Here is a 27265-nt window from a genome sequence, read left to right as displayed (position 1 = left end):
ACCAAGTGCCATGCACTGATATTTCCACACTAGACCATTTCATTTTTTAAAAAGTGTAGTTGTGACTAAATAGATTTCCTTGCTTACAAATGGGACCTCCACCAATGGGACCTACACCATCCCATTGAATAACACTGCCCTAAACCATAATCATTCTTCAAGGCTTTACTCAAGTTCAGCCGATAAAACTTCATTGACCACTCTGACCTCTTTTGAAATTCCTATAATTTATTAGTCATATTGTATTTTCCGTACTACCCACGCTTAACTTGATACGTAAGGTCCTCTAGGGTAAAGTTCTGTCTTTTATCTCTCACTTGCTAAATTCAGAGTATTCAATAAATCCATTGCTCAATGTCCGGTCACTGTGTTTCTAAATCTCACAACCGTCAACATGCATTCCTTCTGTTTGATTTGCTTTGAGGTGGGACAAGGAAAATGGTTTAATAATCCATCCACATATTACACTTAATTTCAAACTGGAAAAGTGCACAAAGCAGTCCCAACTCTACACGAGTGTGTAGCTTTACAGCAAACCAAATTATCAAGATATAATTTTTCTAACAGCTTTCATTACTATGCAGCGCACGAAATACTTCTCTTGACATAGCCTTAAAAAAAGTAATAGAACAAAGTTCTCACGACTAAAATATTTTGGGAATTGGTAAATGGGGAAGTGTTCTGTAGGAACAGCATTTTTCACAACTCACTGCAACTGCACCTTGACAGTTTGTTTCGAGAACCGCGTCCCACTTTAGTGGTCCGGGTCAGTCTCACGGAGCGAGATCCTGGTCTTCCATCCTGTCTCTCCGGAAAACGGTGACACCACCGACCACTGGAGACGCTAAGGCGGGACTTTCCGTCTAACCCCGTACCGCGGTCCTCCCCGCTCTTTGCCTTTGCCAGAGGGGCCCGCGCTGAGCCCGGCCCTAGCAACGGCCTTAGCAACGGCTGGGCTCCTCCCTCCGGTGTTGCCCGGAAAGCGCTCCGCCGCGCTCGGCGGGACGAGGGCCGGGCGCGCGCAGCGGTCCTGGGAGGAGCGGAAGACGCGTGGAGCCGTGCGAGGACCCGCGGGTTGTGCAGGTGTGAGTCCCACCGAGATCCCTTGTTTGGGTCTCCGCGCCTTTGTGGGGACCAGCCGTCTGGCCGGAGCCCGGCAGCTGCGAGAGTGGACGCTCCTTGGCCGGGCCCTGCCGGGGGTCGTGCCGGTGTCGTTTTGTGAGCGGGGACCTGGTTTCTGCGCGGGCGCTTGCATTTTTAAGATCTTGCGGGCCCTCTGGGAAAAGGGTGTACAAATTTTCCCTAAAAAAATTTTTTTTTCACTGCATTCCACCCCATGAAAAGTCTGTCCAGGCAAAGTTAGTCCCCTAGGAACCCTATTCTTTATTTTTTAGTGTTTGGAGTGGTTTGTGGGGCATTGGTCATCAGGGAAGGAGAAACTTAGTACAGACATAGTGTGCCATGCAATGTATTTAAAATGTTAAGGTTATGATTACATAATAAGCAAAGAGGCTGTTCCTTATGTCTGAATTATTTGGGGGGAATGTAGGATAAGTCAGGAAGTATATTAACATTGCACGCTGCCAATTCCACGAAGTTGGATGGTAAAATCGCTGCTTGACTCAAAACCACAATATTTTAAGAATTACTTCTGTCGGAGCCCCAATGTACCATGAAAAACTAAGGCAAGACAGTCTGTCTACCACATGTTGGGTGGTATCTATGGAGGGTGCTGTTAACCTGTATGAAAAAGTTCGTACCTTGGGTTTTTAAACTTAGATGTTGGACCTGTACATATGTGACCAGGTTCTTAAAAATAGGGGAAAAAAAATTGAAGTGGGTTTTATCTAGTACTGAATTGGTCCAAAGTACAGGATATGGGAGTTTTATATAATGTCCCATTGGGAAGTGAGTCAACTTGTAGCTAGGAGCCTTTTCCATTTTTATTTTAGAAAAAAAGAAAAAAATCTGCCAGGCTGCTAATTCTGCCATGCTGCAGATGGCCCATAAAGGTTTGTCAGATACTTCAGTGGCAGGTGCATAATGGATACTTCTTTTTCAGAATGGTTTTGATTTAGTTAACAAGTATTTGTTGAATTCCTCATGCTGTCCTAAAACATAGGAATAAGACAGATTCGTAAAGAATTCTGCTGTTGGAGAGCTGACTGCTAGGAGGGATAGTTTCACTAAAAGGTAACTCCAAATTAAAGTACATTTTTCCAGTTAAGTATGTGAAGCTAGTAACAAGTGCATGAAAGTAAAGAGGTGTAAGAGATTGCCATGGGCCGTCTAGAGTCCTGACTTTGAGACTAAAAATAGAGGATTATGTGCAAGGTAGAAATGATACAACTTGATTGAGTAATTAAGTTGGGGGGTAAAAGGGTAGAAGGAGAAAAAATTAATTTGTTTTCAACCCAGGTTGCAGAATGATGGGTGAACCATCAAGGTAAAAATATTTGTTAATTTCTTAGGAATAAAGTTTTTTAATGTTTTCTCAGAAACCCCCACCACTTCACTTGTATTTCCCACACATATTTGATGTTAACAAGTATGTTTTGAAAGTTTTGAATCATCATGTTTGCAACAAATGATTTGTACATATTAGAGACAGGCTGTTGATTAGGTCAGGACAAGTATCCTGATCATATGGTTTTAGAGACCTTTGGAGGGAGTCACCCCTAACTTGGAACTGTCCACCTCTTCTGTGTAGCCACCTCAGCCATAGGTGAGAGTGTGTAGGCAGGGCAAGGCAGGGAGCCATAGGCATTTTCCTTTCACTGTCTGAAGGTATTTGTGTTGTCTGATTTTTGTAGAGGAAGGACATTGTATATAAGGCTTTGCTGATATTTAGTTATATGGATGGAAGTCCAAGTTAAATATAGGGGGATAGTTCTGAGGCATCTCAGGAGGAGTGCACTTTGGGGCTCTAGAAAAACTCACCAGCAGTTTTTCACTGAATGTCAGGCAACCACATTGACTTGCATGACACCCTTGGGGACTGCATACTTCCCCAGTAGGCCTGGTATGGCAGCACATGCAAACCCCTACATAGCTACTGGAATACCCAGAGAAATGGAGTCAGGTTGAATTAGACCACTCCAATTTCTTTTTTAAGTTGAGCCCCATGACCTGGATAACTCAAGACTTAGCCTAAAAATGTTTTTAAGAACCTCAGGCAACACCAGAACAAACCCAAACCAAGAGGATTTAGGTACCAATTAACTTCGTAAGTGTGGTGATGAGACCTCTGTTGGCTTGTGAGAGTTGACCTTTTTGTTGGCCAACTAAGGATTTGTAGCTCCGATTTCTGGAGACTAATAGGATCTCTTCCCAGTCTTTTAAGTCTGCTCCTGTCCTTAGAATGAATTTTTGATCTTAGGCAAGATTTCTTTACCCAGATTTGTAGATGGACTCTAGAAATCTGCAAACCACCTGAAACTGTGTGCAAAATATTGTGTCTGTAAGTACATTTTCCTAGAGATAAGGTCGAAGACTGTCATGCAATGTTAAAAGGATCTGAGCCTCAAGAAAAGGTGGCAGCTTAATGTTCTGCACCTTCTCAGTCATTGAGGGCATATTGACAAAGGTAAAAGCCATTTTTAGGTAGATGATTTGGAGTGGAGGTCAGATAATGTTTTCCGTTTGTGAAGCAAGAAGAAGGGGTTGGATCATCATTTTTAAATATCACTTTCTCTGAGCAACCCAAAATGTAAACCTGTACCTAATCAGTACACATCAAAAATATTTATTGTATTTTGGCTTTCCCCTTGGGTAGGTTTGGCAAGTATATTTTACTTTTCCTTCAATGACTAGCATCTTTTTTCTTTATACTTCTTTATTTGAGTCTCAAGCTCCCTGGGATTTACAATCTGTTAAAAGCTCCTGATGACTAATTAAATTAGTATCACTAACTTCTTGTTAGTAAATTATGTTGTATATTATGTTCCACTGGACTCTGTTCACTTTCTATTTGGGAGAGCACAGAAAGTTTTCTGTTGTAGTCACAGCGTTTCTCCTGTCAGTGTTTGTACTCAAAGTGCCTGGAGTCTCATAGTTAAACACCACAATGCCATAAGGCTTTAGAATATGAGAATCATTTTACAGCTTTGGAATGCATATCAAATCAAAAGGGCCCCAGTCTCTTTTCTCCCTCGAAGTATATTGTGCTTACAAAATATTTGAATAACAGTTTTGGCAGCCATCATCCTTCTTTGAAGGAAATATTTAAGTGGGAAAATTACTATTTTACCTCTAGAACTGAAGAATCTGAATGGTATATATTTTTGAAAAGCAGTGTGAATTCTTAGAGTGGGTAAACATTGATGTTACTCTGTAAAATTTTAACATTTATAAGATTACACTTTAATCTTTATATATATGCATATATCTTTATATATAGTCATGTATTTCACCTTTGGGGATATTTTACATGTTATAATTGGTAATGAATGCCTCTCATTTTAATGGATGTTTAGTTATATTTTTATGTGTTATAATTTATGTTGGAGAAGACTACATCTTTAAGAACATAACCAACTAAATTTTACTGATTTCACTGGAACCTTGGATTTTCATTAGCATTCAGACTGAGATCTGATATCATGTAATATTAATTGAAAGTCAGAGCTTACAGGGTTGAATACTCTCCTGGCTGATACTAACATTAAAACATTACATTCCTAATATTAAACAAAATTACTGTTTCTGCAACAAAAATAGTCACTGAAAGATAGATCGTTCATACCTAAACTTTATATTTGAAATAATTTTTCTAGGCAAGAGCCTTCCTATTTTTATGGAGGGAATAGCTTAAAAGGGTAATTTATTGTTTTGAATTTATTGCTTTTTAATTTTGTATTTTAAAGCATGCTAATTTAGTGGTTTAAAAAACTTATTAACGTTTGTTAATAAATACTTAAAACAGCACACAGTTGTGAATTAAATTGAGTAATTTTTTTTGGTAGAAACAGTGAGTAAAATGTTTTCTGTTTTTTATTTTGCCCCCCACTTTTTTTTTCAGTGCATCTATGATATGTGTTTTAGAAATAAAAGTTAAACTTTGGTTTGAATGAAAAATGTCTCTCAGTACACCTATATTTCTCAAAGAAAGGGAAGAAGATAATTCAAAATTTGTGGAAATACAACAGTCACAAACTACATCCATAGCTGCAGAATATCCTCTTCAAAACTTATGCTTAGCATCTCAAGAAGTTCTTCAAAAAGCTCAGCAAAATGGAAGATCAAAATGTCTCAGGTGTGGTGGTTCAAGAATGTTCTACTGCTATACATGTTACGTCCCAGTTGAGAATGTACCTATTGAACAGATACCACGTGTGAAGGTTGGTGAGAAATTTAATTGTTTGGAAGTAGGAAAATAGATTTTAAAAACACGTCTCATATATACCTACTCTAATATAAATGATAAGCTTGATAAATGATATTATTATGAAAATGAGTTATATTAATAGAAAGTTTAATCTTGTAGATTGGTAAACCTATATTTTTTTCCTCATCTCTAGAAAATGAGGCACACATTGCCAAAGCACTTGCATCTGAGATGAATGCTCTTGTTTTTAATAAAATCAGTTACTTTTTAAAATTAATGATTATAGTTCATTTACTACATAGAAAAAAACGTGGTATAAACTTGAATACTACAAGAGACAAGTTTACAGACTACATGAAGGAGCCTCAAAAACTACCTCAAGGGCCTTGAACTGCCCTTTGAGAAAACATATCCTGAAGGAACTAGGGTTGATTTTTGCTTAGGCAAAACCATGAGTTTAGCTCCATCCTGTACGTGGAGATGGAGCACATGTCAGTGACCAAAACTAAACAAAATTAAAATTGAAAAGACTAAGACCTACTCATTGGGCTGTGTTATAATTGTCGTGATTTAAAGCCAGATTTAAAAAATTGATTTGAATTGATTGCTTACCTTATACTTGTTGCTTACCAAGACTATTTTTGAGTAGATAAAAAAGGTCTGTAGACCATCATGTCTACATAATCAAAATATTTATTATGTGTATGTTAACTTGGTGACCCGAACTTTAGGAGTAAATCAAATAGAGTATGAAATTTGACTGCTGCCTGATAGGACTTTAAAGAGACCAAATCTACACATGGACTCATTAGAACTTGCCAGTAAGAAAATAAGTTGTAACTATATTTAAAGATATTTAATGTGGTGATTTTAAGGTTCATTTAAATTTTCAAGTAAGAAAAATACTTTAACACTCATATTTTGTTACTTGAATTGTAGTTTAGCCTACATGTCACCTTGGCAAGTCCATGGTCTGCTTAGGGCTCTCAGATCACTCTTATAGGCTATTGGGAAGTTTACTGGCCAAGAATAAGTAAGAATGGAATCCAGTCAGCTTCACAGTTACCTCAGAAAAACTGAGAGCCTGAGGACAATAATTCTTTTTAAGTTGCCATTATCTTATAAGAATATTACATTTTGAAGTATAGTTTTGGAGGTATACACAGAATCATTTCATCTTCTATTTATGTCATAGCCACATATAGAAAATATCCCATTAAAAGTTTTATCTTAAGATATATTTTGTTCAAAAGGATTGAAGATCAGAATAATAAAAGTTAATAATATATTGGCAGAGCTAATGTTTCATAGGAATTTAATAATTGAGGATTATTTTTCAAATCAGTGTTCTAATGTCCACTATTTAATCAAAATGACTCAAAACACTATGCCAAGAGTTTGATCAACTCTAAGTGGCCTACTGGACAGTGCAGAGTTTTCTGAAGTGTTTTATTTTAATTACCAGAAATAAAATTTTGTATGTTAATATAAATACTAAAATACTATTAGTAGTAATAAAAACTCTACAAAACTTTCTTTCTAATTTCTACTTTATTTTTATTTTTACAAATTGTTTAGCATTTGCTTTTAGATAGCCTGCTTGGGAAGGGAAGATGACTACATAATGAGTAAGTACCTCCCAAGCTATAAATTTTAGTCTAGGGATTAAATTCATAAATATGTATCTTTTTAATGCAGAGTATAATTTTTTAAATGTTGTGACAAATGCATAAGCAAAGGTAAAAGGTGCTCTTGGTTTTTTTTTAAAAAAGGAGAAAAAAAATCATAAGATAGAAGAAAGTTTCAGCTGTATTAGAGTCCTAGAATTGAAAAGACTCTCTTTGGGAAAGTTGATAATCACATGGAAAAAGGCTTAGGTTTTTCTGCTAATGGCATTTTGATAAATTTGGGCAGAAAGATTTGTGGTAAATCTCTTATAGGAAACATAGATGTTAGAGAACAGGTTGATCTTCTTTAAATGTTTGAAAACAGAACATCTCTACTTGAACTCAGTCTGGTCAACTCTAGTGGTATTACTCTGCACCCTGTCATTACTTAAGATGTATCTTCCCTTAAAATGTGTGAACTAGAGCACAAACATATATTTACCTATTTCCATGATTTGACCCGTGTCTGTGCTTTTGTTTCATAGTATCATAATTCTCAGGCTTACTCAGGGGGAACTAAAGATACCTGGACTGACACCCAGGAATACTTCTTGAGCACAAATTTTGCATAATTGTTTTATACTTGTAGATGTTAGTCCATAATAGTTAGGTTCATGATTTGTAAAATACATTAATAACATTCAGTCCTGCATTTTTTATTTAAATGATGTCCTTCAGAGATAGCCAGCTGATCAGAAATGTTGGTGATTACCTTTGGAATTTTCAGCTCTACTCATCAGCCGTATTAGAAAGTCAACTTCATTAGTATTAGAATACTTTGTCATGAGCTGCTTTCTTTTTCTTCTTTCCTCTTTCCTATCTTACCTGGGCTGAGATAATGCTGAGCTGGTACTGAGAGACCCTGGGGAAAGGGAATGTAGTATCAGCTGGGACTGAGCGTCATGAGGAAAGTCTGATGTAGAGTTCAGCCAGAGGTAGACTGATGTAAAATCGTTTGTGAACTGCCCACTTAAATGGCAAATTTTCTATAACTAGAAGTTGGTTTGATGATTTGAAGCAATTGGCTCTAACTTATAAATGATCACTAGGCCTAAGTGGGAGGGTAGGAGACATGGGTTTTGAAACGCTAGATTGAAAACTATTGGGGATATTTATGGCCATTCTAGGGTATATACTGTCCTCTTTCCATTTAATCATTCTGAAAGATAAACTATATACGGTTGGGATCATCTAGTAGCATACAGCAACTGCCCTTTAAAAAATAGTTCTGGAGTTAATGATACACACAGCATGGATGAATCTCACAATAATTATTCTAAGTGAAAGAAATCAGGTGAAAAGAGTACATATTTTATGATTTCATTTATACAAAATTCTAGAAAATACAAACTAACCTATAGTGGTAGCAGATCAATGGTTGTCTAAGGACTGTGTGTGGTAGTTGATGGGGAAAAGGGGAAGGAGGGAGGCACAGGAAGACTTTTGGGGGTGATGGATTTGTTCATTATCTTCATTGTGGTGATGAGTGCAAAGGTGTAACATGTTAAAACTCATCAGATTGTACACTTTAAATATGTTTAGTTTATTGTATCAATTTTATCTCTTTAATAAAGCTGTTTTAAAAAACAAGAAAAATAGTTTTGTAACTATTTTGTAACCAGGGTAAAATAGCTATGTGCCCCAGGGTAAATGCCTAGATTCTTGCCTTTTAGTGTGGGATGGGAGCTGGAAGAGTGCTTATCATAACAAATAAGTCATTTGAACTCTACAGCGAAGAATCCATCTCAGAGAGTTTCTTGTATATAATGGGGGAGATATGACTTGTCTTTTATTTTCATAATCATGGCTGAATGCAGGACTTGTACAAGCATTATACAGAAAACTAAACCAAACAAGTCAGTGAAAAAATAGAAAAATCTAATTCAATAAATTTTTTTCTTTTTTTTTTTTTTTTTTTGCGGAATGCGGGCCTCTCACTATTGTGGCCTCTTCCGTTGCGGGGCTCGGGAGGCCCCTAATTCAAGAAATTTGTAGATAATATTTTTGCATAGAGACAGGACATAGTTCATAGTAATTAAATAATGAAACCTTAAGGAAAATAGGCAAAATGATTTTGAAGAGAGTTATTTCTTATATAAATAAGAAATATATTTCTTTCTCCTACAACCATTGTTACTGTTTTTTCCAGTTAATAATTAATTTCACTTGTACTGTTAATTATGCTGAGAATCATGATGTTAAAATAAAAGATAATACCTTTGACCTCAGAAGATGTTTAAGGAACAAAATTTTAGCTTGAGTTTTAGATCTAAAGCTTTTGCCCAAACTTATGTTTCCCTTTAATATATTATAAAATTAATAGACCTAAAAGTTTATAGGAATTATAAAAAATGTTCTTGGCACAGATATTGAAATGCAAGGAGTATGACTCAGTGCCAATGTGATTTAAATGAAAGTGACATTGGAACATTGCTATAAGAGAAGATTCTATGTTAAATGAGTTGAAAGTAATTGTTCTAGTACATGATTAACAATATTGAGGAATAAATTTGTGTTTCCTTTATGACTGTTACCATTCTTAGTATTTGTTCTAGAAAAGTATGACTTTTCAATCTGTAAGTGTATTTATAGGCTCTTAGTGTGAGCTTGCTATTTAAGCTTTAAAGACCATTTTTGTTAATGTAAAAATTAGAATTTTTATATTTGTTTTGTTCATTTGTCTTTTTTCTTTAAACTTTAGCTTCCATTGAAGATTGACATCATTAAACATCCAAATGAAACAGATGGCAAAAGCACTGCTATACATGCAAAACTCTTAGCACCTGAATTTGTGAATATTTATACATATCCTTGTATTCCAGAATATGAAGAAAAGGACCATGAAGTAGGCAGCTTATTTTTTTTTTTTTACAACTTTTCACGTTGAATCAAAAAATGAATTTTAAACCCCATTGCCTTTCTGAACTTACTTGAACATAATTTAACATTTTGTTTAGTGATCTAGGGTTAAATCTTATATAGCACTAAACAATGCACAGTTTACTTCATCATTGTCTTCAAAGATCAAATGATCCTAGATGTTGAGCTTTTTTGAGTCTGTCTTTCTACTTTTTATTGTTTGTCTGCATTATTTCTTCAGGTTTTTACTCTTTGCCAGTACTACTAGGCCTGCTTTTACTTTTCTCCCGTCTCCATTCTTCTGCCTATACTACACATAGATAGTCTAATTTGATGCAAACTGAGAATCCAGATTACAAAAGTTGTTGGAATTTCTCCAGAAGGAGAAGAGACAGACTAAGGTAGAAGGATTTTTAGAAATTCTCTCTAAATTAAGAGCATTAGTACATGGCCTTTGTAATATTTCTTTTGGCTACTCAGAGGCCTTCCTTGCTCATTTCTAGATTCTTAATTGGTTTTCACTAGTTGAAATGTGATGTTGCAATAGATCTCAGAAAACCAGGGCTTGAATACTTCTGAAAGAAGCACATAAACCCTTTTAGGTCTCTTGGGGGAACACTTGTTGGTATGGTTAATTTAGAAGCAAAATTAAAAATACATTCATTTGTTCAAGGAAGAACTTGGTAAGTTTTTCCTTTCCTATCAGTATATTTCTATTTTTTGGTTGAGTTTATAGAAAGTTGTGTTTGTAAATAACATATGAGTTTCGGATCTAGGAATATATTTGTATTTCCTTCTCTGGTCAGCTAGGTTATCATCTATGTCAATTAAATAGAACACAGTGCTAGGTAACATAAAAAGATGTGACATGCTTATAGTCCAAGAAAACTAAGAAGCCCTGGACTTTGCTTATTGGGTATGGGGGAAATGTAGGTATGCATCGTGAATGTCTGAAAAACTTTTATAATGTCGAAGTTTATAAATTCAAATTTAAAAGTTTATTTTAATATTTATTTTTTCATATTAAAAATGATACATTTTCATTCAAGAAAACTTGGGAAATAGAGAAACGTATGGAGGGTAACATCCGTGATTCTATCAACATTTGTTCATTTAACAGATATTTACTGGGTGCCTGCTTTGTGGCAGGAGTTTTTGTACTTTGGATATACAGTACAGTATATAAGGTCTCAGTAAAAACATGCTGAAAGAAAGGAGGTGCCATAATTTGCTGAATTATTCCTTGAAAGTTAGATTTCTTTAGTTTTAGTTTTTCACTGTAATAAATATACTTTAACAAATATTCTGGGTATTGTGAGTATGTGTGTTTAGAATTATTTTATTAAGATAAATTCCCATATGTGAAATTATTTGACCAAAGGGTATGAACATTTCAAGACTCTTGACTTAAATTGCCAAATTGCTTTCACAAAGAGTTATACTATTTAAACCTGATGTCAGTAATGGCTGTAAAGGCCTATTACACCCTTTCCTCACCAGCATTCGCTGTATCATTTGTTTTATCATTGCTTATTATATAGGTGAAAATGGTATTTAATTATTGAGCACTTTTCAATGGTTCTTTTACAAAGTACCCCATACTTTGCCTTTTAGCTTATGAAATATTATAGAGTTTAGTTTTTTGATTTAAGGTACAATTAACTGAGCTTCTCTCAGTAGGTGAATAACTTATTTTGAAGTACAGAAATAATTCTAGGTAGTATATTATGATTATAAATTACTAGGGAAGAGCCAAAAACTTTACCATATATATTAAAGAGGCACATATAATAGAACCTAATGCTTGTTTCTCAGATACTCAACATATTTTTCCCTCTTAAAGTTTTAAGTCAGAATTTATTAATTTGGAAGATCATAATAGCACACCGCTAACTTAAGCTTCTTTGCTTTAGGTTGCACTTGTTTTTCCTGGACCTAAGTCTGTTTCAGTAAAAGAAATTTCTTTTCATCTCCAAGAAAAGATTCAAAATAATGTTGGAGGCAAAAATGATGACCTTGACAAGCCATTCATTAAACGCAAGAAAACTGAAGAACAGGATTTGAATGACAGCAAGTGCAAAGACACAACACTGAAAAAAATTGTATTCATAGATAGCACCTGGAACCAAACAAACAAAATATTCACTGATGAGAGACTGCAAGGTAAGAAAAAAAATGTTGCATGTTTTTGATTGTTCTGTCCCCCAACTTTCATTTCAAAGAACTTCAAACCTAAAGATGTATTGCAAGAAGAGTTGCATTGAATATACATACATTTGCCACATTTGCTTTCTTTTTCCTCCTCTATTATATGTATGTTTGTGTACTTAGATATCTTATATGTTTTTGGTTGAACCATTTGAAAGTACGTTGCAGGCTTTGCAATACATCACCCTTAAATACCTAAGTGTACAACTTTTAAGAATAATTGCATAATCACTATACCGTTATCACTCTAAGAAAATTAACAAAAGTTCTGTGATATCTAATATGCAGTCCATATTCGTATTTCCCTAATTAACCCCAAAATGTCTGTTGTAGCTCTTTTTCTCTGATGCAGCATGTAAACTCAAATTGCATTTGGTTATTATGTCTCTTTAGTCTCTTTTAATGTAGAACAGTCCCCTGTTTTTGTTTTTCATGACTTAGATTCGTGTGAAGAGGATAGGTCAATTGTCTGAATGTTTCAATGTTAGATTCAGTTTAAATATTTTTTCAAGGATACTTCAGATAAGGATAAATACAGGGTTGTCCATGACAATTCCAGTTTATATCTATTGTTTTGATATAATTATTAATAGCATCCCCTTTCACTCTTGGAAATGAAGCTCTTTTGCTGATTAATTATATGGTTACCCTATTCATAGCTCAGGTTGTATATATCAGATCAAGAGGATATAATGTAAGTTGTTCCATTACTGCTGATAACTTTAATTCCTTGATTAAAGTCGTGATTGCCAAATTCTCCATTATAAAGGTTATTTTCTTCACTGAAATTAGTAGTAATCTGTGGGGTGATGCTTTAAGATGGTGAACTATTTCCCAACTGCTTTTTACTGAGTGGTTTTAGTATTTATTGATGACTGTTGCCTAAATCAGTAATTACATTAAGGATTACAAAATGATGAAATTTTAATATTATTATTTCTTCTACATTTGTTAGCTGGCATTCTTATGTAAAGAAGAGCTTTTCTTTTTTCCCTCTCTTCTTTTTTTCTCTCTGTCTCCCAACCCCTTTTTGAGATCACTGTGGTCTTATGGATTTCCTTTTAATTCAGTGTATTACAATGTGTCATGATTGTATTCTTTTTGATGCCCAAATTGTCTAAAATTTTGCTATGGGGAGCCCTTCAAGTCCTTTGTGGCATGGCCTCATTAGTCTTTCTGTTACAACAGGATGTCCCAAGTTCACTTGTACTTTTTTCCTGCCCCAGACCTAGAATTAATTACTTGAAGGAGCTGTGGTTCTTTTAGTGGGGAATGGTATTAGGAACCAAGATCTGGTAAATTTATTACTGCTTGGATGTCATTGCTTCAGTGGACAGAGCCAAAAGAAATAAATAGATATATATTACGAGTTGACATGGATAGTTCCAATTTAGATTTAACATTACTTTCTTTTGTTTTATGTTTGTATCATTTTCTCTTAGAGTGAAAAGCTTAGTGTCTAATAATAATGGTTTAAAAAAGTTACTTTACTTGCCCAATAACACAACTAGTAATATGAAGAACATTACTTGTCTTGTTCCCTTGCATCTTACTCAGTTCTTCAGTCTTTCTCAGTAGTTTCTTTAAAACCTTTAGGTTTATTTCTAGCTCTTTGATGGCTTTATTTGTGTACCATGTATGATTAGAAAGCAAAAGAGCTACCCAGTTGGTATTAGGCAGTTTCCAAAACAGTTTCAAACTGGGAGAGCTTGTCCCAGGCAATTGTTAAAAATATCCATCCTCTAGAAAAGAAAGTTTATGACACTTTTTGGAATCCTGTGATAATTAGTCCCAAGTTAAAGTGAGCGACAATGCTAGGTTTAACTAACTTAATTTATATAGTTTATACCTCTTGAAAACAGCATACATGTTAGAAAGATTGCTTTGTAATTCTAATTCTGTGTGCTTGGGTGTATGTGTGTGTGTGACAGATAAGCAGAGAGATAGAGACAAAAAAATGTGTGTGTGTGTGTGTGTGTGTGTGTGTGTGTGTGTGTGTATGAGAAAGAGACACAGAGAAAGATGACCGAGCATAAGATTTGCAGCGTTGTTGCTAATGTTTAATAGATGAAACCCTAAAGTCCCGCTCTTTGGAGGACTGCCTGCCACGTTACCTTGGATGGTTACAGCAGCAAGTTACTCCTCAGTTTGAAGATTTTCCTGAGCCTTTTCTTTAAATTACTTTATATGGTAATTGAAAAGGTCAAGTGAAGAACATAAGTGATAACACTTGAAAAAATTGTAAAAGGAACTATTGAGGTACAATTCAAATATGTTTTCAGCCGTTGTGCTTAAGGGTTCAAATCACATTTGTACAAAAAATTTCTATTTCTCAGATCACATAGAAAGTATCATATATTTCAATTCTGTGCTACATCAAAATTTTAAAAGGGATTTCTTAAATCCTTCAAAATCATGAAGTAAATGGATTTCTAGAGTCAGTCTTCTCTGCATGCCCTATTTCACCCCCTGCCTCTTCTGGCTCCTCATTGCACCACAGGAAATATTTAGGGCTTGGCATATTTATAATCTCTACATATGTGAAATACCAGTTTCCAGATAAGCCAAGTTACTTCCACAAGAAACAGCCCTTTTTTGTTATAAATCATTGCCATTAGGTTTTAAAATGTTTTATCATTTGATAGGATTAAGCTGAACAAACCAACTCTAAACCTCAGTTTAAACCCTCAAATGTAGTGTATTGGAATGTTTGTTTTTGTTATCTTATTATGAATGTTGAGATTAAGAATCCCCTTAACAATGTAATGTCCTGTTTTGCTAGACTTTACAGACAGAGAGCTGTGGATGTTTTACTGCTGTCAAAATAAAACATTTGAAGTTTGAGTGCCTAATTTAATCATAAAATATAAGCCTACAAGTGAAAAGTGGCATAACATCCTTGAAGATCCACCATAGAAAGGCTTGGGGGAATGCAGTGGGGAAGGATGGTTTCTTTTTGTTGGAGAAGGAGTCAAAATTGTTAAAACTAGCATTCATCACTTCAATAAGTGGTGCTGGGAAAACTGGAGAGCTACATGTAGAAGAATGAAATTAGAACATCCTCTAACACTGTATACAAAAATAAACTCAAAATGGATTAAAGACTTAAATGTAAGACCAGATACTTTAATAAAGGAAAACATAGGCAGAACACTCTTTGACATAAATCAGAGCAATATTTTTTTGGATCCATCTCCTAAAGCAAAGGAAATAAAAGCAAAAATAAATAAATGGGACCTAATTAAACTTACAAGGTTTTGTACAACAGAGGTAACCATCAACAAAATGAAAAGACAACTTACTGAATGGAAGAAAATATTTACAAATGATATGACTGATAAGGGAGTGATATCCAACATATATAAACAGCTCATCGCGTCAAAAAGCAAATAATCTGATTAAAAAATGGACAGAAGAACTGAATAGACATTTTTCCAAAGAGGTAATACAGATGGCCAACAGACACATGAAGTGATGCTAATTATTAGGGAAATACAAATCAAAACCACAATGAGTATCACCTCACACCTGTCAGACTGGCTATCATCAAAAAGAACACAAATAACAAATGTTGGTGAGGATGTGGAGAAAAGGGAACCCTTGTGCACTGCTTAGTGGGAATGTAAATTGGTGCAGCCACTATGGAAAACAGTGGAGGTTTCTCAAAAAACTAAAAATTGAACTACCATATGATCCAGCAATTCCACTCCTGGATATATATTTTAAAAAAAACTAAAAACACTAATTGAAAGACATATGCACCCCAGTGTTCATAGCAGCATTATTTACAATTGCCAAGTTATGGAAGCAACCCAAGTGTCCATCAACAGATGAATGGATAAAGAATATGTGGCATGTATGTATATATATATATATATATATATACACATAAACACACACAAACATACACAATAGAATACTACTCAGCCATAAAAAAATGAAATTTTGCTATTTGCAGTGACATGGATGGATTTGGAGGGCATTATGCTAAGGGAAATAAGGCAGACAGGGAAAGACAAATACTGTATGATATCACTTACATGCGGAATCTAAAAAATACAACAAACTAGTGAATATAACAAAAGAGAAGCAGACTCACAGAGAGAACAAACTGATGGTTACCAGTGGGGAGAGGGAAGGCGGGGAGGGGCAATAAAGGGGTAGGGGAGTAAGAGATACAAACTATTAAGTATAAAATAAGCTACAAGGATATATTGTAAAACACAGGGAATATAGCCAATATTTTATAATAACTATAAATGGAGTATAACCTTTAAAAATTGTGAATCACAATATTGGACACTTGTAACATATAATATCGTACAGCATACTTCAATTAAAAAAAGATTTGCTCTTTTTAGATTAAATTATTATTTAGTTTTGCTTTTTTTGACCTGTATGTGGTTTTCTCAGGACTCACATTGTAAGCTTACCATTTTGTTTCTAAATTTGTAGCTATAGTTTATTCATTTTCACTGCTGTGTAATATCTGATTGTGTGAATATACTACAGTTTATTCAGTCTCCTGTTGGTGACACAATTGAATTATTTCTAGTTTTTGCTGTTACACAGTGCTACTATGAACATTCTTGCACATGTGCAAGCTTCCTCTAGGAAACGTACCTAGAAGTGGAATTGCTCTGTTGTTTCATATAAGAATGTTCAGTTTTCCGAGACAATGACACCTGTTTTCCAAAGTGTGGGTATACAAATTTATACTCCCATAATTAATGTGTAAGAGTTCCCATCGATCATAATCCCTCCTACCATATGTCTTGCCAAATGTTTGATTTTTGCCAATAGAGTGGGTATGAAGTTGTATCTCATTGTATTGATAACTTGCCTTTCTCTAATTACTAATTGGATTGAGCATCATTTTGTTTGCTTTTTGGCCATACACATGTCCTGTTCTATGAACTATCCATGTCCATCTTTCTAGTGTTTCGTTTTTCTTTTCTTATTGATTTGTATAAATTCTTTATATATTCTAGAATATAGATAATAATGTTTGAAATATCTTCTTGCAGTTTGTGGTTCCTCTTTTAAATTTTTATCTTTTGAGGAACTGAAATTCTTAGTGTAGAATTTATCAATCTTTCATGTTTACCACTTTTGTGTCTTTTAAAAATCCTCTCTACCCCAAGATATTTCTAATAATTTGTTCATAGATTTAAAAAATATTTTCTGTGTATGTCAGATGTGTTTCTTCCTTTTCAGTTCTTGTGCATCTAATTAATTTATTATTTTTGTATTACTGTGTTAACTAAGACCTCCAGTGCAGTATTGAATGGAATCCTCGTGGAGGTCATCCCTGTTGTATTTCAGTCTGATAATCATTGTCTTTTAAATGGCAGGTTTAGTCAGTTTGTATTTGCTGTGAGTATTGATTTATTTGGACCTATTTCTATCATCTTAATTTTATTTTTATTTGTCTTGCTCTTTACTACTTTTTTCTTTTCTTGACTTTTCTTTGATTGATTGAGTTTTTATTTTTCATATTCCATTTTTTAATATTCCTGTTTTGGTTCTTTTAGGGAATTATACTATGCACATGTAACTTAAAAAAATTCAAAGTCAAACAACATTTTTACCTCTCCTTTTGAACACTGTAAGGCCTTAATACACTTAAGCTTGATTCATCCCCCTCCTAGTTATTGTTATTTTCTTCATTATTTTTTGTTCTGTCTTTTATTTTCAGGCCACAAATTAGATATTATTATTGTTTTTTTTTTAATACTGGCATCATTTCTTTGGATTTGCATAGATGTTTACCATTTTCTTTGCTCACCATCCTTATAACTCAGACTGTTTTTTCTGAAATACATCTAGAAATTCCTTCCATTGGATCTCCAGTTGGCATATGTTTATTGGCATATTTTTGTTTGTCTATTAATATTTTTCACTCTTGTTCTGATATATAGTTCGGCTGGGTAGGTAATTTTAGGTTGCCAGTTATTTCCTCTTGGTACTTTGAAGATTTTATTCCAGAGTCTTCAATATTTTATTGTTCCTAATAAAAAGTCTCCTGTCATTTTGATTACCTTTCTTTTGTATATGATCTGTCTGTTCTCAATAGCTACTTTTAAAATATTCTCTTTAGTCTTGCTCTTTTGCAGTTACACTACTATAAGAAGGATCTCTGCACTGATTTCTTTGTATTTATCCTCCTTGAGATACATTATGTCATGTATCTGTGACTTTGCATTTTTTAAAGTAGTTTCTGAAAACAGTCATAGGCATTATCTCTTTAAATGCTATCTCTCTTCCATTCTCTTTGCTGTCTCCCACAGAATTCCTATTAGATATAAATTTGATCCTTCATATCTCTTAATATCTTGATATGTTTTTATACTATTTATTTCTTGTCATTCTCTGCCACATTTCTTAGGTAGCCGTTAGGTTAAAGTGAGGCGTGATAGTAGGAAATCATTGATGACTCGGAGGTTCCTAATCTGGGTCAGTGGGCCAATTTTGATATTACCTTCTTCACTTTTATTTCTCACTTTAAAATAAAATACGATTTTTAGAAAGTATTTGCAAACTAAATATAATGTGAGTCTGAGTATTGGTCTGAGGTACTAAAAGCATTCTGGGTTTGTATGTTGACATCTGAGTTGTAAGAGATGAGAGTACTATTGTACGATTTCATGAGTCATTTCCTCTTTAAATATGCAGGAGCAAGGCATTAGCTGACTGTGTTATTGAGTCTCTGAAACACAAGATGTGACAGCTAATGAAACAGCTCTAGGTACTCTGTTCATGAACATATAGCTAAAAAGTGATAATCCAGAAGTAGTTTTAACAGTATTAAGGACCATTAAGCTGCCTACCTGGTCTCAGTGAATTTCAGAACAATATTTTAAATGTCAGTTAATCAAGGAAATGAAACTCTTCTGAAAATTGGTGAATTTAGTCCTGTCACAGTTTAAAGTCAAAAAAGACACTGGCAAATAGAAGACGGAAAGAGATGAACATCTTAAATGTTAACTACTTTTAACCCATTTGCTACAGGTCCAAGACTTATAGATAACTGTCATGGATAAGATTTCATCCTGTGTTTTATATTGCTTCCGTATATACCTTAATGCATTTGAGAAAATATCCTATTTGGAGTTGGGATTGAAGGAATTTAAAGAAAATCCTTAAAGTAATTAAGGGAAATTATTATTGTACCACACCCTGTGGTTAACAGGAAATATTTATACTTCTCTTATTTGTTTTTGGCAGGGTTGCTACAAGTTGAGTTGAAAACAAGAAAAACTTGCTTTTGGCGCCATCAAAAAGGAAAGCCAGATACCTTCCTTTCCACAATTGAAGCCATTTACTACTTTCTGGTAGATTATCATACTGATATTTTAAAAGAGAAATACAAAGGACAATATGATAATCTTTTATTTTTCTACTCTTTTATGCACCAGTTGGTAAAGAATGCCAAATGCCCTGGAGACAAGGAAACAAGAAAACTTACCCATTAGTTTTTGGGAAGTCACTTAATGTAATTTTATTTTGCTAAAATCAATAAAATTATAACTGTGCTTTGTTTATTCCTAGGAAATATTTCTGTATAATGTCTGTAGGACCACTTGAAAAAATAAGGTTTTATTTTACTTCATATTTTTTAAAATGAAGTTATTTCTAAGGGAGGTTTCAGAGATAGTGTTGACTGAAAAATTCATTTCAGAAGTTATTCACTCAAATTTGGCATATCTCAATTTTATTACCATATTTTAATATAATAATGTGTTGTATTTATATATATGTAATTAGATATAATTAGATATTTGTTTAGAGATCTTCATATCTTTCCACCTATACTCACAGAATCTCCTCAAGTAATTTGTTTAAGGTTAATGGCAAACATGGGCAGAACTAGAATTGTAGCTCCAGTCCCATAGGGCTATTTCTTCTTAAGTCCACACTGTCTGTGGTGAACATTTGTTGTTTTTTTCATCTGCCTGGCATCTTTTTTAGGGAGAAATTGCTAGCAATCATGTCCTATCATAGGGATAGACATATGACCCGGTTTAGCAAGCAAAGTGCCTAGTGATTGATCCAGGGATGAGCGCATGTCCCAACATCCTTCTTGATAAGTAATATGGATGCTCTAAGAGATAGGGTTTATTTTTCAAAAAGCAGTGGTTAAAAGCACAGACTCTAGAGCTAGACTATCTAAATCTAAGTCTCAGCTTTCTTTTTTCACCTACCAGTCATTTGTCAGTTTCTTCATTTCTGAAGAGATGGTAATACGGTAGCTGTTTTAGGATTATGGTGAGGTTTAACTGAATTAATGTATCTAAGGGGTTTTCAACAGCACCTGGCATATACTAAGTGCTATAAATGTGTTTATTCTTTTTATTATTTTATGAAATTGTGAAATAAGCATGACGTATATAATCCTAGAGCTACTGGTGACATCTCTGCTGCAGGTGGCAAGAACTTGCCTTAGAATGAAGCCAGCAAAAGAAAGCAGAGTGGAAAGAAAAAGACTGAGTCCTGAGGACATCATTTAATCATCTAATCTAGCTGCTTGTGAATGGAACCCTACTGTGCTGAATAGCTTCTGTTTGCCCTCTGGATCCACCGTCCACTCTTTCCCATTCTGCTCTCTGCTCTGTGAGGTAGGTCCCCTTGACCACTGGCTTTTACTTGGGATCAGCAAATGGAAGCACCGCAGGAGATTGGAGGTTGAAAGGAAAATGAAACTATTTATTTCCCTTGCTCCTTTCCTGCCAGGTCACCATGGGTTGGGTGTGTCCTTCTACTGAAGGTCATCCTATCAGGCATCCCTTTCCCAGCAGTTATTCCAGTTAACTTCAGGCCCATGGTCCCTTCGTTTACCCCTTTTCACTTATATCGTGATGAGTCCAGGGTATTAATAGCCCCAGAGTAGGTCATTTTACCTTGCTGGTTTTCCTAAACCCTGCCTATACCTTTGTAAATAGTAATTTTATTATATTTTTGTCAAATGTCCCCATTTGAAGTTGCCCTCTTTCTGGCACACTGACTGATAAATTTCACCCATGTGGGTGCTAGAAATAACAGTACATTTCCCAAAGTATACTCAGTGGGACACATGTTTTTATGAATATATTAGTTATTGGTAAAATTTGTTTGCTGCACCTTATATTCCCGTTAGAGATTCAAAAGGCAAAAAATGAAAGTGCTGAGAAGTCCTGAAATAAACATTTTGAACTTTATTTAAGTTAGTATTTCTTAAACTTATTTGAATAAGTAATGCCTGCTAACATACTGTGGAAATAGAACATTTGAAACATTGTAATTTAGAGCAGTCCCTGATTAATATATATGTGGCAATTGAGGCCTAAAGAGATTAAGTAACTTGCCTATAAGGTCACAAAACTAATTAGTGGTAGAACCTTATCTAGAATCTAGGACTTCTGATTTGGTTCAGTGAGGTCACCATTTTATTACGCTATTCATTAAAAGGAAATGGATTATATAAGGTTTGAACATTATTAGTCCCATACTCTTAGCCAAATAAACTAGCTGATTTGCCTATTAGTTAATAGGCAATAACTGGCTAGCAGTTATTTTTAAAGAATGGAATTAAAATGGATTTCTTCATGTTTAGAACTTGACCTTGGGAACAGAAGAAGGCCTGAATTGATTTAAGCAGGGCCAAAGTTGGATTTCTCTGGGCTAAATTTGAACTTTCCTGAGCCAAACTCTATTGCCATTTAACTGGCTCTCCAAACGAACAAAATATAATTGTTAAAAGGGAGGGGGGAAATAAAGAACTCATTTGCCCCTATCTTACAGCTGTCTTAAGAAAGATGACCCATATATTCCATAAGAACCTAATTTATAACTAAGGCCAGAAAAATCTTAAGTTTTTCCCCCCAAGTAATAATAATACCTGTTTGAACAATGAATTGTCTGTACTTGTCTTGTTTTTCTTTTGTATGAAAGACTGTAAAAATGACACTAGTTTTTTACTCCTCCCTGTATTCTTTTTTTCATGTGCCTTTGAAGTACGTTCTCAAGTACTTTCTGGGCCATACGTATTTCCAAACATCTGGTATATTGCCATTTACTCTTGTGCTACTGCTGGCACCATAAACACATACATGTCTGGGTTAGCCTCCTTGAGGGTGAGACATGCATGAAGCAGAGCCAGGTTACCCTGGTCACCCTAGCTGAATCCTGTCTTCGATTGGCTGATAGCCAGTTAAACCCCAGGTATGTGAACCATCCCAGCCAAGATCAGCAGAAGCACCTAACTGACACCTATCTGATTCTAGATTTGTGAGCAAGGGATGTCCATTGTTATGCCTCTGAAGCCTTATAGCTATTATTATACAGCATTATTGTGCCCATATATATCTCATCTTTGGATATAGTATCAGACACACCTTCCTCAAGTGCCTTCTCACATTCTTGGCTCCACTATTTCCTAGGCCACCAACCACTTTGCCATAGCTACCACCCTACATAGTGACACACTATTAGCAGGCTGCAGTGATTCTTCTGCCTGAGGTCAACTAGCCATGTGCTCAGAATCTCTGGCCCATCCCAATGCTTTTGGACTCAAGGAAGCATCATGCCACAGGGTTTCCCCAGTGATTGTCAAAAGGGCTAGATGATACAATCTGGAAGAGCAGTGAAGTTAACTGTCTGGAAAACTTGAATCAGTGGACTAGAAGAAGCCATTGGACCAATTCTGCTTCCTTCTCATGGACTATTTTGAGGCATAGTTTTTCACCCTCCTGCCCAGAGATGTACCATGTAGCTAAACAACTGTACTTGCCAAATTATCAGCAGTATCTCTACATGGCTTTTCATGAAACAGAAATCAAACGCTATACAGTAATTTATCAATTTGCATTTACTCCCAATCTCTGCTAGCCTTACTTCCTTACTCTCTCCAGCCTGGATTGCCTCTTCTAATAAAGTAATAGATTTAATTTTTGCCTGAGGCTCTCTTTTCTAGAGAAGCCAGGTCGTTTATTCTGCATTTGGTGAGGAAAGCAGAATCATTGAAGTATTACATGAATGAAGAGGTTTAATAAAGGAATTGGGGTTCACCCAAATATGGGAGTTGCTGGGGAAATAAAGGTCTGGAAGACCAGCAGAAGAGGATTAGAGAAACATTCACTGACTAGTTCGGCCTGAGATGCTCAAAGTACTCATGGCTTAGTTTGTAGAAATGTATATGTATTGAACATATTGCTTTTCTAATTTCCTTTATCTTTCTGGTAGCCCTTTGATTCAGCTGAAAGGCATCTCTTTAATTCCTTCAGAGGTTGTACAAAATAAGTGTATAGTTAGATCTTACTTGGTCTTTTACTAGAGGCCATGATAATGGCAATACCCTGGATTTGTTCTTTTTCCTAAGGTTATATTTAATGATCAAACATTTGATTTGGTGAAAAACAATTTCATTTTCCAGTCTAGGCTCCATATTCCCTCTCAATAATATTTACATTACCACTTCCTTATTTTTGAGCTTGTCTTAGAGTACCTTATAAATTGCAGTGAATAGCAACCAGCTTATTCTTTCAACATTGCCTCAAACTCTCACCCAATGCCATGAGGGTATTAGGTACATTTTCTCTCTTCCATGTTACTGCAGGTGATAATTTTACCACACTTTTGCCTCCAAATACTGGCAATTAAAAGACCCTAGTGTGGGGGCCCCTTAACCAGTCTCAGCCGCCCAGCCACAACCCCCTGTGTCCAGTATCCTGGATGATAGAAACAAGCTCCACAGAGAGAAACAAAACAGTAAAATAAACCAGGAACAACTCTTCACTGAAATGTTCCCTGAGTCATCAGCGCTGCAGACACAAGACGGGTTCTTCAGCATCAGGTTCAAAAGTCAGGGCTCCGGGTCACAAAAAATGTGGCCCCTTGCCACCTCCTCAGTGGAAAGAACTGTGTGTGTTTTCTTTAGGGTGAAAGAAACAGCGCACTGAATCTGCAAACATTTAAATGCACACAGGCTTTTAAGGGTTGTAAACTTCTTGAATCCAGGCAGAGAAAACAACGGCCCCCAAAGGAGAAAAAGTTTACTCACCCATAAAGTTTATGAGTAAGAGAAATTTTTAATTTGTACATTATTTACGACTGTGATTAACTACTTGGTCACCTGAATTAAAGGTTGTATAGGAAAAAAAAAAGACCCTATTGAAAAGTTTAGCTAAACACTCAATGAGCCTGCAATGAAGACCACCACCCATCAATAACACTTGGTGAAAGACTCCAAATTAGAAAGAGGGGTGTTTGGGGGGGGGAAATCCAAAGGAAACAGACAAGCAGAGAACGAAAGGGAAAAAAATATCTTCAAAAAAAAAAGAAACTATATTGTATTCACAAAACAAGAATGGGATAGTATGAAAAAGAACAAGCACTGGACAAAAAAGAGATCCTGGGGAGACCTTCAAGATGGCGGAGGAGTAAGAGGTGGAGATCACCTTCCTCCTCACAAATACATCAGAAATACCTCTACATGTGGAACAACTGCTACAGAACACTTACTGAATGCTGGCAGAAGACCTCAGACTTCCCAAAAGTGTCTTGGTGCTCCGACCGGGTGTTAGGCCTGTGCCTCTGAGGTGGGAGAGCCAAGTTCAGGACATTGGTCCACCAGGGACCTCCCGCCTCCACATAATATCAAATGGCAAAAGCTCTCCCAGAGATCTCCATCTCAACACTAAGACCCAACTCAACTCAGCCACCAGCAAGCCACAGTGCTGGACACCCTAAGCCAAACAACTAGCAAGACAGGAACACAACCCCACCCATTAGCAGAGAGGCTGCCTAAAATCATAATAAGCCCACAGACACCCCAAAACACACCACCCGACCAGTCCTGCCCACCAGAAAGACAAGATTCAGCCTCATCCACCAAAACACAGGTGCTAATCCCCTCCACCAGGAAACCTACACAACCCACTGAACCAACCTTAGCCACTGGGGGAAGTCCCCCAAAACAATGGGAACTATGAACTTGCAGCCTGCGAAAGGGAGACCCCAAACACAGTAAATTAAGCAAAATGAGAAAAAAGACAAACACACAGCAGATGAAGGAGCAAAGTAAAAACCCACCAGACCAAACAAATGAAGAGGAAATAGGCAGTCTGCCTGAAAAAGATTTCAGAAAAATGGTAGTAAAGATGATCCAAAATCTTGGAAATACAATGGAGAAAATACAACAAACATTTAACAAGGACCTAGAACTAAAGATCAAACAAACGATGAACAACACAATAAATGAAATTTAAAATTCTCTAGAAGGAATCAATAGCAGAATAACTGAGGCAGAAGAACAGATGAGTGAGCTGGAAGATAAAATAGTGGAAATAACTACTGAAGAGCAGAATAAAGAAAAAAAAATTAAAGAATTGAGGATAGTCTTAGAGACCTCTGGGACAACATTAAATCCATTCGAATTATAGGGGTTGCAGAAGAAGAAAAGAAAAAGAAAGGGACTGAGAAAATATTTGAAGAGATTATATTTGAGAAACAAGAAAATGATAATAGGAATATATATATCAATAATTACCTTAAGTGTAAATGGATTAAATGCTACAACCAAAAGACATAGACTGGCTGAATGGATGAATCCCCATAAGGTTAATAGCTGATCTTTCAGCAGAAACTCTGCAAGCCAGAAGAGTGTGGCAGGTCATTTTTAAAGTGATGAAAGGGAAAAGCCTACAACCAGGATCACTCTACCCAACAAGGATCTCATTCAGATTCGACAGAGAAATTAAAACATTTACAGACAAGCAAAAGCTAAGAGAATTCAGCACCACCAAACCAGCTTTACAACAAATGCAAAAGGAACTTCTCTAGGCAGAAAACACAAGAGAAGGAAAAGACCTACAATAACAAACCCGAAACAAGAAAATGATAATAGGAATATATATATCAATAATTACCTTAAGTGTAAATGGATTAAATGCTACAACCAAAGACAAAATAGACTTTAAAACAAAGACTATTACAAGAGACAAAGAAGGCCACTACATAATGATCAAGGGATCTATCCAAGAAGAAGATGCAACAATTGTAAATATATATGCACCTAGCATAGGAGCACCTCAAACATAAGGCAAATGCTAACAGCCATAAAAGGGGAAATCGACAGTAACACAATCATAGTAGGGGACTTTAATACCCCACTTTCACCAAGGGACAGATCATCCAAAATGAAAATAACTAAGGCAACACAAGCTTTATTTTTTTAAATTTTTTATTATTTTTTAAAAATTTATTTTATTTTATTTATTTTATTTTTGGCTGTGTTGGGTCTCTGTTGCTACGCACAGGCTTTTCTCTGGTTGTGGTGAGTGGGGGCTACTCTTCGTTGAGGTGCACAGGCTTCTCTTGTTGTGGAGCACAGGCTCTTGGCGTGTGGGCTTCAGTAGTTGTGGCTTGTGGGCTCTGGAGCGGCAACACAAGCTTTAAATGACACATTGAACAAGATGGACTTAATTGATATTTATAGGACATTCCATTCAAAAACAACAGAATAGACTTTCTTCACAAGTGCTCATGGAACATTCTCCAGGATAGATCATACCTTGGGTTACAAATCAAGCCTTGGTAAATTTTAAAAAATTGAAATTATATCAAGTATCTTTTCTGACCACAATGCTATGGTACTAGATATCAATTACAGGAAAAAAATCTATAAAAAATACAACACATGGAGGCTAAACGATACAGTACATAATAACCAAGAGATCACTGAAGAAATCAAAGAGGAAATCAAAAAATACCTAGAAACAAATGACCATGAAAACACGACAACCCAAAACCTATGTGAGGCAGCAAAAGCAGTTCTAAGAGGGAAGTTTATAGCAATACAATCCTACCTCAAGAAAAAAGAAACATCTCAAATAAACAACCTAACCTTACACCTAAAGCAATTAGAGAAAGAAGAACAAAAAAACCCCAAAGTTAGCAGAAGGAAAGAAATGATAAAGATCACATCAGAAATAAATGAAAAAGAAATGAAGGAAATGATAGCAAGATAAATAAAACTAAAAGCTAGTTGTTTGAGAAGATAAAAAATAATTGATAAACCATTAGCCAGACTCATCAAGAAAAAAATGGAGAAGACTCAAATCAACAGAATTAGAATTGAAAAAGGAGAAGTAACAACTGACACTGCAGAAATACAAAGGATCATGAGAGATTACTACAAGCAACTCTATGCCAATAAAATGGACAACCT

At 35.4% G+C, this 27265-nt stretch overlaps 1 protein-coding gene across 15 annotated transcripts in view; it reads left to right on the top strand.

The window, feature by feature from the left end:
* Positions 1-963: 963 nt before the first annotated feature.
* Positions 964-27265, top strand: part of DTWD1 (DTW domain containing 1) — a 99353-nt gene continuing 73051 nt past the window's right edge. For 10 of the 15 annotated variants that reach the window (XR_008618610.1, XR_008618616.1, XR_003681779.2 and 7 more), the window contains exons 1-6: positions 966-1083; positions 5021-5339; positions 9695-9838; positions 11766-12015; positions 19288-19394; positions 20487-20678. Coding sequence is in view for 5 of the 15 variants with exons in the window: in XM_028495327.2 (XP_028351128.1) it covers positions 5076-5339; positions 9695-9838; positions 11766-12015; positions 19288-19535 (906 nt within the window). In the remaining 10 variants the exon portion in view is untranslated. The other 5 variants (XM_028495327.2, XM_028495328.2, XM_028495331.2 and 2 more) reach the window with 5 other exon arrangements.

This window comes from Physeter macrocephalus, chromosome 11, assembly GCF_002837175.3.
Source record: "Physeter macrocephalus isolate SW-GA chromosome 11, ASM283717v5, whole genome shotgun sequence".
In the NCBI taxonomy this organism is placed as follows: domain Eukaryota; kingdom Metazoa; phylum Chordata; class Mammalia; order Artiodactyla; family Physeteridae; genus Physeter; species Physeter macrocephalus.
Note: the sequence above shows the minus strand (reverse complement) of the source record. Positions and strands in the feature narration are given on the sequence as shown.